The sequence below is a fragment of the Arvicanthis niloticus genome, chromosome 7 (assembly GCF_011762505.2).
Source record: "Arvicanthis niloticus isolate mArvNil1 chromosome 7, mArvNil1.pat.X, whole genome shotgun sequence".
NCBI classification, from domain to species: domain Eukaryota; kingdom Metazoa; phylum Chordata; class Mammalia; order Rodentia; family Muridae; genus Arvicanthis; species Arvicanthis niloticus.
The window spans coordinates 36,099,665-36,111,911 of record NC_047664.1 but is presented as its reverse complement, the minus strand read 5'-3'; the positions used below and the strand labels follow the sequence as shown (position 1 = coordinate 36,111,911).

Here is a 12,247-nt window from a genome sequence, read left to right as displayed (position 1 = left end):
GCCTGAGCTTGGTAAACTTGGAAGCAGATTCTTTTTGGACCTTCAGCTGGAACTGACTCTAACCCTGGCTGACACCTTGATTGAAGCCTTGTGGGGCACTCAGAAGTAACAAAACTTGCTAAGTCATGCCTAGATCCATTTTTTGTTTATTGTTTTTCAAAGCAGAGTTTCTGTGTAACAGCCCTGGCTGTCATAGAACTAGCTTTATAGACCAGGCTAGCCTCAAACTCATGGAGATCAGCCTGGCTCTGCCTCCAGAATGCTGAGATTAAAGGCCCGTGCCACCACCGCTCAGCCAGGTTTAGATTCGTTTTGTCTGTTTTGGGTTTGGTTTTTTGTTTTTTGTTTTTTTTTTTTTTTTTTTTTTTTTTTTTTTTTTTTTTTTTTTTTGGTTTTTCGAGACAGGGTTTCTCTGTGTAGTCCTGGCTGTCCCGGAACTCACTCTGTAGACCAGGCTAGCCTCGAACTCAGAAATCTGCCTGCCTCTGCCTCCCAAGTGCTGGGATTAAAGGTGTGTGCCACCTCTGCCAGGCCAGGTTTAGATTCTTAATCTAAAGAAAATGTGGGCTGTGTTGTAATAAGTTGCAAAGTCTATGAGAATTTGTTTCATAGTGAAATATAATCAATTAGCACGCTCCTCCCGTTTCTGGTTTAGAGTCCATCAACCCACTTATTCAGCCACTTAACATCTATTGCATTACTTCACAACTATTTTCTTGTTTTCCCTAGAGTGTGAACTCTTCCACAGTATAGCCCTGGCTGGCCTGAAATCCTCAATCATTCCACAGCCTCCCAAAGGGCTAGAATTACAGGCTGCACCACCGCCAGCAGCAGATGGGTATTATCCACTAGTTTTCTGTGGTGATTCTTATCCAGGCTTGGGAGCCACTAGCTCTTCACCATCTGAGACATTTCTTTGGAAAAAATGCATCCTGCCCTTAAAATAGCTATACCCAGCCTTTCTGATTTAAACAACATGTGGTGCTTGTGGTAGACACTTTTAATTCCAGAACCTGGAAGGCTGAAGCAGGAGGATAGTCATCAATTCCAAGCTCTACTGAGTTACACAGTGAGTTTTGTGTCAGCTTGCCTACAAGGTACCCATCTAAATAATTTTGTATTGTATACATATAAGTGTACAATTTGCTAAGTCCTCCTAAGTAAGTCCATCTGCGTATGTGGTCACCGCCAAGATGAAGACCTCCATCTTCATTTGTGGGACCTTCCTCTTTACAAACCTAAGAAGTAACCACCATCAAAAGCCATTACTATACATTTTTGTTTTAGAGCATTCAGTAAGTAAACTATACGAGTTTATCTGCCTTCTGCTCTCTCAGCGTCACATTTGTGATTTTTGACTCGTTAAAACTTCTCTGGATTATATTTGAAAAGTTTTAACTGAGGAAGTGGAAGCCTGGACTTCTGAGAGCTTCCCAAACTGGATTGCCTTAACCCAGGAGGGTGGCCACCAAGAGGGAAGGGTCAGGGTCAGGTCTCTGCGCCTACAGGGGGCGGAGTCGTCTTTGGGGGGCGTGGCCCTGCCGTGGCAGTCCCTTCCTCCACAGTTGGCGCCGGGGGCGGGGCCATGCAGAGCAGGGCGGGGCTTCCTTTCTGCGCCTACGGAATCACAGTTTGACCCCGGAAGTGCTGGATCTGTGGACGCTGTCGCTGTGTATTGCGGCTGAACAACTTAGGGTGTGGAGCCGGGGAGGTAAGTACGTGCCCGGGCCCCACCGGTGGTGCTCGGGAGGAGCCAGGACCGTGCTTCGGACGCCCTCGGCACCCCCAGCCCACGGGCTTCGCGGCGGACCCAGGCTTACACTACCCTAGGGGCTGTGAGTCACCCCTCTCAGGAGAATCAGATCCTGGAGTTCCGGTTCATTTTAAGGCTTGGTCTCAGAGTGGCCTGGGACGAACCCCGGTCCCCACCACCTTCTCCCAAGCTTCAGTTTCCTCGGTGTTCATTCATTCATTCAACATGTATTTATTGACCGACACCCACGTGTCTAGTACAGACTTAGGCGCCGAGGGTACAAACAGCAGGACAGACAAGGCTCTTCCTCTTGTGAAACTTACAGTCTAGAGGAAGGAGACTGTTAACAAATAAATACATAAAGCAATTAAAAATATGATAGTGAGTAACAAGGAGAGAGACTGCTTCAGGGGGAAAACCTGAGAAGGATTTCTGATAGAGAAACTGAGGTAACAGTAGCCCTCGAGATGCCCTCTGGCATGTTACAGTTGTTGATTATATCACGACCCTCCACCTGAAAACACTTACCTTAACTATTGGCCTCTGCTGCCTTGCCCAGCATAGGAGGTATAGTGGTGCACACCTGTCCTGGCCCTTTTACAACTCAAAGTCTAGTCTTAGCATTATTTTCTATCCATATGTTAAGTGAAAACCGAAGTCCTCTTTGATGTCTCCCTTCTGTAACTTCTGTAAGTCTTTGTTAAATGCTTCATGAGCTTTGCATATGTGGCAAACATCATGGCATAGGTTATTATTTGTATGGCTGGCAATTAGATTTGTGTCTGTCGTTCTCATGAAGACTAAGCTTTGTGAATGTCACCATCAGATCAGGGTTTTTTTTGTTTTGGTTTTGTTTTTTGTTTTTTGTTTTGTCCACGTTGGTATTTTCTGGACATCATTGCCTACTACATAGTTGGAACTGAAGCATCTAGAGTCGGGTGTGATGACACATACTTGTAGTCCCAGCACTCAGGAGGGTGAGTCAGAAGGATTGAGTCAAAAACAGCTTAGGCTACATGAGACCCTGTCTTACAATGTACCAAAATTAATTAATTCACACACACACACACACACACACACACATATATATATACATATGAAAAATATATATGTGAAATATATGTATATATATATAATATATATTATATGTAATATATATTATATATATATATATATGAAAAGAGAGAGAGCCGGGTGTGATGTTGCATATAGTAATATAGTGGTGTATACCAGCACTCAGGAGACTGAAGCAGGAGATTGCTGGGGTTAGGAGCCAGTTTATATCACGAGACCTTGTTTCCTAGATATTTTAAATACAAAATTACGTTAATGCCAAGAAAAGCACTTAAAAGAGCACTCAGTACTGACAAACATGATGCTATTGTCTTGTCAATATGTCTTATATCACCAGTGCTGGGCCAGACATCTGACATGGGGACACCTAGTAAGAAATGGCTGATTATATCCTCAACTTGTCTGGGAGGACATAGTGATTTCTTCCTTCTAGCCCTGATGTTTTCACGGTTCATGTCGTAATGCTCTTTTGCTGGCATGCCTTTTGAAAGGGTTGATTGATTTCCATTGCATGATTCGCCCAATACACATGTCTTTCTTGTGGATAAAGCCAAGTGGTGTTAAAAAAACAAATACTAAGTGAGAACCCAGAAGAGCTGCTCTGCTAGTTTGGTTTTGAATCCTATGTTCACATGTATGTGGGTACAAATGTGTATATGTGGAATTCAAAGGTCAACCTTGGGTTGAATCCCATGTTCACATGTATGTGGGTACAAATGCATATGTGTGGAAGTCAAAGGTCAACCTTGGGAATTGGAGTTGTTCCTCAGATGTCACCCGTTTTTCTTTTTTCTTTTGAGACAAGGTCTCTCATTGGCTTGGAGCTTGCCTAGTGGACTGTCCTGACTGGCCAAGGAAGCTTTGGTCTTCTACTTTCCCAATGCTGAGATTACAGGTCTATACCATCACATCCCGCCTTTTAATGTGCTTTTGGAAATTGAACTCAGATTCTCATGCTTGTGCAGCCTGGACAATGCTGACTGAGCTGTCTCCTAGTCTACTCTGTGACTACCTTTCCTGTTTATTTATTTAAGACTGAACCCAGGGACTTGCATGTGGTAAGCACAAATTCTATCACTGAGCTGTACCCCACTGACCAACTCCTGGCTTTGAAACTAATTTGGTTCCTCTGTGGAAGGGATCTTATGTTGGCAGGTTTCTAAGGATTTTCTCTTCCTTCCATTAGTTTGTCATGTCCTTCTTTGAAGCCTGGAGAAACTGTAAAGTCTTAACATGGTCTACATATGAGGGAAAGTCCCTTGTTCTAATCCTTAAAAGACCCAAGATCTAGTGAGAGTTATGAGGAGAGTTCTTGTTCTGAGGAATGTAGCTCAGAGGTAAAGCTAGCCTAGCATTTGTGATTTGTCATGAGTTCAGTCCCCATTGCAGCAGCAAAGAAATTTCTCTTCCTAGTCATTCATCAAACGTTTGGTGAGGCTGCATCTGCTAGGCTGGTGCTGGTTATAGGGAAAATAGCAAGAAAAAGAACTGTGGGCAATCTTTACAGTGCCCACAGGATGCTTGAGTACAGCTGGAGGCCCTGGGTTTTAAAAATAAAAAAATAAAAAAACAGTATAGGTTCTTTTAGCCAGGACTTTCGTTTTGTTTTTTGAGGCAGGGTTTCTCTGTGTAGCCCTGGCTGTCCTAGAACTTGCTCTATAGATCAGGCTGGCCTCAAACTCAAAGAAATCCACCTACCTCTGCCCCGATTGTGTTGGGATTAAAGGTGTGCACCACCATGCCTAGCAGGACTTCTTTCTTATAGTGGGTAGGAGTTATCTGGAAGGTATTTTCCTTCAGAACTGAGAACTGTTCTAGGACAGCAAATGCACATGAGATCTTGAAAGCCCATATTAGGAGCCCACTGTGGCCCGGGGTTGACGCTGATGCTGGGATAACTCCCAGAGTAAGCCCTACCCCAGGAATCTGTGTGTCTGCTTTCTTCTTCCCATCCATATTCCTTTCAGGAGGGTCACGCAGCACAATGCCAGCTCTGCCCCTGGACCAACTTCAGATCACCCACAAAGACCCGAAGACAGGAAAGCTGAGGACTTCAGCAGCGCTGGTGAGCCAATGCCTTGATGCTGTTCAGCCTTGCAGGATCAGCCTCGCAATTGCAAAGTAAAAAGGAAATTTGTTCCTTTTCTGTTCCAAGAATGACCCAAGGGCTATGGCTACTGATCAGTAGTTGAGACACTACTAGGCCCTTCCAAGCCTAGTGTAGAACTTTGTTTCTGAGTAGCAGTCAAATTCGATAGTGTTTTCCATGTCAAGTCATGTCATTCCCCTCCTACCCCCCTGTATTTATTTTCAATCATTCTGAAGGCAATTCTGACATAGCCTGAGCTGGGCTGGAAATGGTTCCACATCTTAGTTTGGTGATTTCCCTTTATTGGGACTTAAGGTTTCATGTAGGAGAGTGTGTGTGTGTGTGTGTGTGTGTGTGTGTGTGTGTGTAAAATCTTCTCCCCAGACTTCTGTAGGCTCACTGTTTTCTGAGGTTGACCTGGTCTTCTTTTTAATCTGGTACAAGAAGTGAGACATGGAGAGACTCTGACAAGGCCTGTGAAACTGAAAACTAAGGAGGCTGTGAACCTGCCAGTTCCCAGCATCAGAGAGAGATTAGAGCCATGGAGAGGTGCCAGGCTGCTAAAGAAAGGGACAGAAGTGGGGATTTGAGTTCTTGAACCCACTTGTAGATTTCCCAAGAATATGAGCTTACTTGCACAAGGTGGGAAGAAGTAGTGTCTGGAGACTTGAGTAAAGTTGTGGGAAATGGGAGCTAAGTATTTTATTTCCTGCATTTTGGTCGGCTTTTATTATTTCCTATTCAATCTCTAAATATAGAACTTAACATACATAGTGCCCTGTGTGGGTACCTATTCTGAACAAGTCACCCAGATTAATTTTTCTTCTTTCTTTTTCCCCTTATTTTAAATTAGTTCTTTGAGAATTTTGTACAGATCAACCCCATTTCCACCCACTCAGCCTTGTGTCCTTTTTAAAAAGCCCATTGGGTCCATTTGCTGCTGCCCATATGCTCTTGGATGTGTGGCCTTACTTGAAAGGTGGCCAGCCCACTAGCACCTGTCCCCTTAGAGAAAACCAACTCTTTCCCTCTGTCAGCTAACCATTACCAGTAGTTCCGTAGCTAGCGGTGGGACTTCATGCCATCTCCCCAGGTTATCTTGTTTAAGCCGCAGCATATCCCTACCAATGGATGTTTTGATTGTCACTGTTTTACAGAGTTCGTGGCCATAAAGCCAGGAAATCAGGAGAGCTAGGATGGTACATTAGCCAGTCCAGCCCCAAAATGTCCTGTACTCACCCTTTCTTCTATAAAGCAGCTTGCTTTCCTGTTCATAACTTTGCATATAGAGGACGTTTGTCAGAAAAGCTAAAACTGTACTATTTAATTCAGTAGCCATCTAACATGTACCGGGCACTACAATCGTGTAACCATTGTAACCATCTAACAGGTACCAGACACTAGGATCGTGTAACCATTGTAGTGTGCAGAGTGCTTAAAGTGTGGACTATGTAAGTGAGATATCCTGTGTGATGAGCCTACTGTGTTGTTCAGGCAGACGATACAGTTCCACTGTCACAGACTTTTCTGTTGGACAGTGCTGGTGGAGACTTGAGTGGTTGAGGCTGGTTTTAAACCTGAGTCCTTCCCTGTGTGCTGAATGAACTCCTGGGTTGTTAGTTGTAGGACTAGGAGGGCAGAGGTCTGGTCCCTTTCATGACTAGCTTCTCAGTAACAGGCACAGTAAGCTCTCTGGAAAAATTCTTTAAGTCAGAAACCTCAGTCAGACCTACTGCCTGATGCTAGATCCTCAAAGAGAAAATGTCTAGTCCTGTGCTTGTGGGGCCCACAGCCTGCCACCAGTAGCTTCTAGCAGTATGATGACAGTAGACTAGGAGGAAGGCCGGGTTCTGACACAAAAGCAGAGCTGGTTCAGATCAGAGTTTGGAGTGCACAGAAGGAAGATCTTGTGCTGGTAGGAGGGGTGTATAGCTAAGGATGGCTTCCTGGAGGAGAGCGGTCCTGCACTGGATGTTGAAAGATGCATTAGCTCTATCTGGACAAGGCCCTGGTTAGAAAACTCAGGGATGCTTGGGGGAGGCTGACTCTTAGGTCAAGAAAGATCCCTGGTGGTGGGGTGGCACTATGGCAGGACTAAGGAACACAGGCTCTGTAACCTATTTGGTAAGGTATTTAACTGCTAGACCTCAGGAGCCAAAAAAGGATAATAATGGGCCCGGCATGGTGGAGATCAAATGAAATGTCTGTGGATTACTACTGTGCCTGAACAGAGCAGTACTCAATAGATTGTAATTATGCTGGTGATAACAAGCAGCAGCTGTGACATTGACTAGGGGCTAGGATGGGAAGAGGGATGAGCTGAAAGACAATTGCCTGGTTGGAGACAAGTCTTGTTGGTCATACTGAAGGACAGTAACCGATAGGCTGCAGGAAGCTCCTGAAACATTGTCCTGAGATATGTGTAGGATTCTGTGTTTTGAGTCTCAGTTTGGGACAGAACGATCTCTGCCAAGGAGCAGTGCCTCTGCAGAGTGATAAGTGAGCTCATCCATGTTTATTAGTTACTATTCAAGGATCATGCACTTGAAAACCTGTAAGAAGTAGTGTTGGACCCTTCCACCATTCCTTGATGGACACTAAGAAAATGAGTTGCCATCCAGATCCAGATCCATAAAGGCTTGATGGGCAGTATTTTCCTAGTCTGCCAGAGCAGATAGGCCCTAAGCCAGACTTTCTGAAAGGTGTGATTAAATCTCAGCAGGAGAGACACAATTGGAGTCTGCTACTCCTGCTCTGAAACCATCTATGGCTACTCATAGAGTCCCTTTTACAAAGCTTGTCATTTAAAGTCCTAAAGATTTTTCATTCTTTTGTCCAGCTAATGAATATGTGGAGTCCTCTCAATGCCAAGCGCTGTTGAAGTATCATTGAAAGACAGTAATCATCATAGTTAAAGCCAACAATTTGTTTTCAGCATTGGTAATATACTAATGACACCATCACCTATGATCAAGAGAACATTTTCACCTTCCCTAGAAGTCCCTTGTATCCGACTGTAATCCATTCCTTCCTTTCTCCCTGAGGCCAGCAGCAACTGATCCAAAAGTGACTTTGATGCAGTTTAGCAAGAGCCATAGTCATGTGCAGTCAATGCAGGTGCTGGGAGAGATGAGGAAACCTCTTTGTCCAGCCTAAGAGGGAATTAGGGAGTTGTGAGGTCAGAAGGAAAAGCAGTGAGCTAGTGTTGTGCAGGTGTGTGTTGTAGTTCATACTTGGTCTGCAGTGTAAGCTATGCTTTAATCCTGCCTCAGCTGCCGGGTTAACCTCAAGGCCTTTAGGAAAGTTCTGGACCCTGCTGAGTCTTTGTTTTGTCCTCTGCCAGACAGCTGTCTCCCTTTTAGCTAATCATGGACAAGAAAAAGCAATAGGAAGTTTGATGTGCCTGCTCCACAGCTGGCGTAGGGCATATCCTCAGTGGGTGATAGGTTTGTTGTCATCATTCTCCCACCCTTTAAACCCATGTCTCAGTGTCCAGGTCCATCTGTGCATGGTATATGACTGTTTTTATGCCTCTATAAGAATGATTTCTTCATCTGGGCAGTGGTGTTGCACACCTTTAGTCCTAGCACTCAAGAGGCAGAGCCAGGTGTGTGTCTTTATGAGTTCCAGGCTAGCCTGGTCTCTACAGAGTGAGTTCCAGGGCAACCAGGGCTCCAAAGAGAAACCCTGTCTTGGGTGTGGAGGGGTGATTTCTTCTATTAATTGTAGCGCCTCCATTGATCCCACGGGTAGGCAGATCCCTGTTAAATCTAAGGCCAGCCTAGTCTACATAGCAAGTTCCAGGTCAGCCAGGGCTATATAGTAAGAATGAGAGAGAGAGGGAGAGAGAGAGAGAAAGAGAGAAAGAGAGAGAGAGAAAGGGAAGGGAAGGGAAGACAAGCAAGCTAACTTTTTCTCACCTAAAAATCCTTTTCCTCCTGCTAGGCTCAATTTAGGTACTGCCTTGCCTGAAAGGCATCCCTTTTCCACAGGCTGCTAATTCTCTCCTGTGCTCTTGTGACCCTTTAGGCCTGAGTTGTTACTTCATCAGTTTAGGGCTCCCTTGGTGGCTTAGATGTTCATCTTCCCCAGTGGAACGTGAAGCTTGTGACCTGGAGAGAACTTGAGCCTCTGAGACCTGCATCACTAAATGATTTTTATTCATGTGCCCCCAAACCTGGCACACTGGGGGCCCTGTAAAGAGAGTCATCGGGTCAGAGGAAGGAAGCTTGGAAGGCAAGGAGATGGGCTCTTTTTCAACAGATCAGTACCTGGAATGTTGGCACTGTGTAAATGGGATTTAAATGGGAGAGGGTCCACAGAACCAAATGCTAAATGATTGTAGTGAACCCTATGGGACCTGCATATCCCTGCATATCCCTGCAAAGGCCCACAAGGTTCTTAAGGAGACTGATCCTTCGGTCTTGATTGTTCTAGAGTCAGCTCTGGAAGTGGAAGGCTGTGGTTGATAACAGCTGAGGCAGTACCTGGCCCTCCTCTTATTACAACTTCTCCCTGAGAAAGCCACTCTCATGTAGACTGGGGTGGAAACTGAGCCCATCGTCTCTTCATTATGGTGAACAAAGTGAGGTTTGTTCCTGGTGTGGTTAGGGCTGGGAAAGAGAACTTGTGACTCCAAGCTGCGATCTGCAGCTACTTGATTAGAATCTTTAAAAAAAAAATTAGTTGAGGGTTTTTTTTTTTTTTTTTTGGTTATAAAAAAGAAAATAATGATATATAGAATATGATTTTTTTGTTTTTTGATTTTGTCTGATTTGTTTGTATCAGAATGGAAAAACAGACTTAAATATTTGATATGCCTATGACTATATTCTAATGTAAATGCTTAGAAAGGTCACTAGGACAGCATCTGCTCAGTGGCTTCCTGGGAGGTCATGGAGACTGAGAGTATGCTTCCCCTCCCCTCTCACTCTCCTTTCCCCCCCTCCCCTTTTCTTTCCCTTCTCCTTTTCCTCTGCTCTCCCCTTTCACACTCCCACCATGCTGAGGATTGAACCCAGGGCCCCCATACACTGAGCACACACTGCCACTGAGCTGTAACCTCAGCCTGAGCCCTTAGTGTTTGAAAAGATGCTTATGTGTTACTTGGATAATTAAATATTAATTTTTAAAGTACATGCTCATTGTTTAAATATGAGAAAATAAGGTCAAGCATGGTGGCTCATGCCTTTAATTCTAGCACTGGGAGATGGAGGCAGGTGGATCTCCCAGTGCTGGAATTTTTGATGCCCGCTGGTCTACAGAGTGTGAGCCTTTGTCTCAAGAGAAAATACAGAAAAATATAATGAATATAATTCCTAACCCCACGATAACCAGTATAAGTTTGGGAATTGTTCCCTTCTCTTTAGAAATCTGTACCAGTATATGAATACACTGACTTCTTAAAAAATTTACAAACCTGGTTATATTAAAATTTTGTTTCCTTCTTTCTCTCCCCTTAACCTGTCCCCTCACCACTAAAATGCTCTAAAAACATGGTTTTTTGTTTTTTTTTTTGTTTTTTAACAACCATCTTGTATTCGCTGGGTGCAACCATGGCTCCTTTGTTAGCTACACTGGGTTCTTTATATTTAGAAGCTCCTGGAGGGTCTCTGGTTGGAACAGCCAAGTACTGTTATTGCTGTGGGTTGGCAAATGGGCCCTCGCTGACTAACCTCTGCCACGTTAACACGTGGTTTTTGGATTCGTAGCACCCTGAGCAGAAGGCAGACCGGTATTTTGTGTTGTACAAACCGCCCCCTAAAGACAACATTCCCGCCCTAGTGGAGGAGTACCTGGAACGTGCCAACTTCGTAGCCAATGACCTCGACTGGCTCCTGGCCTTGCCTCACGATAAATTCTGGTGCCAGGTAACATTCTATCAAAATTCACACGAAGATAAAGCATATGCCATATCCTGGTTGGTTGCTATTATTTTTCTCTTCCCTTGAAATTGCTTTTTTGTCTACTTTCCTTGGATCCTTAACTGCAAATTGTGGTTAGGATTGCTGTCTCATGTTGCAGCTTTCCTGATGTTTACCCACTGTCCATCAGCATGCCATTTTAAGAAACTTATATTTACCCCTGGGCTCATTCATACCTCCTTGGTCCCTTAGGGTTGGAGTGTTTGCAGTAAGTCAGGTCTGATGGGCCATAAGCACCTGTGTAGTCTACCCACAAACCTTTGAACCTCAGGAATCAGTCCTTGCTCTCCTCTCTTACCTGGCTTAGGTTATTTTTGATGAGACCCTGCAGAAGTGCCTGGACTCCTACCTGCACTATGTACCCCGAAAGTTTGATGAGTGGGTGGCCCCGACTCCTGAGGTTGCTGACATGCAGAAGCACCTGCACCGAAGTGTTTTCCTCACCTTCCTTCGAATGTCCACACACAAGGAATCCAAAGTAAGTCCGTGCTCCTGGGACAAGTGTCCACTCGACACCCAACACCTCTGTGCCAGACTCTACCCCTGGGAAAGAAGGCTCTGGAGGTTCAGGTTTCCTCTTTGTCTCCCCTCTTTATTCCTGCCTTTTGGGGAAAGAATCTGTGTCACTTCTCTTGTCCTCTAGTCCACCAGCCTGCCCACAGTATACCCAGTGTTTTCATCAGCAGGACCTCTAGGGTCCTTGTCGCAGTTGACATGTGACTGTGACTTTACTCATGTGACAAAGAGTAAAGACACTGATTCTGACTTTTGGAAGAATTCAAATATGTGTACTTTAAAACATATTTATTTTATTAATTTATATATGCATATATGTCTCCATATGTGTATGTGCATATGTGTTACACATGTGCCAAAGAAACCAGAAGAGGGCATTAGATCCCCAGGAGTTGGAGTTGTAGGTGGTCATAAGCAAACCAAGGGGGTGCAGGGAACTCCATCTTAACCAGTAAGTCATCTCTCTAGCTCCTTATATATGCACTTAAAAGAAATCATTATTGAGCTGGGAGTTTGGCTGTGATAGAGCCTGACATAAAGGAAGATTCATCTCTAATACTAAAAAAAAGAAAGCATAAGTACTGTTCTCAAATAACTCAGTGTTATAGAGATAGTAGAAAGATAATGAATGCTATTCACAAAAATCCCCTGGCCTAAAGTTACTACCATTTTTAAAAATTATATTTTTTATGTGTGTATGTGTATGTGTGTGTATAAGTACATTGTCAGAAGACAACTTACAGGAATTGGTTCTATAACCATGTAAGTCCTGGAGATGGAACTCATGTCATCAGACTTGGCTACAGGTACCCTTCTCTAGTGAGCCACCTTGTCAGCACTCAGTATTACTACTGTTAATGTGCATGTTCCTTCATGGACTTCTTGTCCTTT

General features: G+C 44.3%; 1 protein-coding gene across 3 annotated transcripts in view; it reads left to right on the top strand.

Annotated features, from left to right (window-relative positions):
- Window positions 1-1,603: 1,603 nt before the first annotated feature.
- The window catches only part of Ascc2 (activating signal cointegrator 1 complex subunit 2), a 44,588-nt gene continuing 33,944 nt past the window's right edge, over window positions 1,604-12,247 (top strand). Inside the window, exons 1-5 of one of the 3 annotated variants that reach the window (XM_076938210.1) lie at window positions 1,648-1,711; window positions 3,633-3,722; window positions 4,795-4,892; window positions 10,628-10,786; window positions 11,148-11,318. In XM_076938210.1, the coding sequence (XP_076794325.1) occupies window positions 4,812-4,892; window positions 10,628-10,786; window positions 11,148-11,318 (411 nt within the window). In that variant the 5' untranslated portion in view covers window positions 1,648-1,711; window positions 3,633-3,722; window positions 4,795-4,811. Of the gene's footprint in view, window positions 1,712-3,632; window positions 3,723-3,751; window positions 3,886-4,794; window positions 4,893-10,627; window positions 10,787-11,147; window positions 11,319-12,247 lie in introns of those variants that run through there. The other 2 variants (XM_034508884.2, XM_034508885.2) reach the window with 2 other exon arrangements.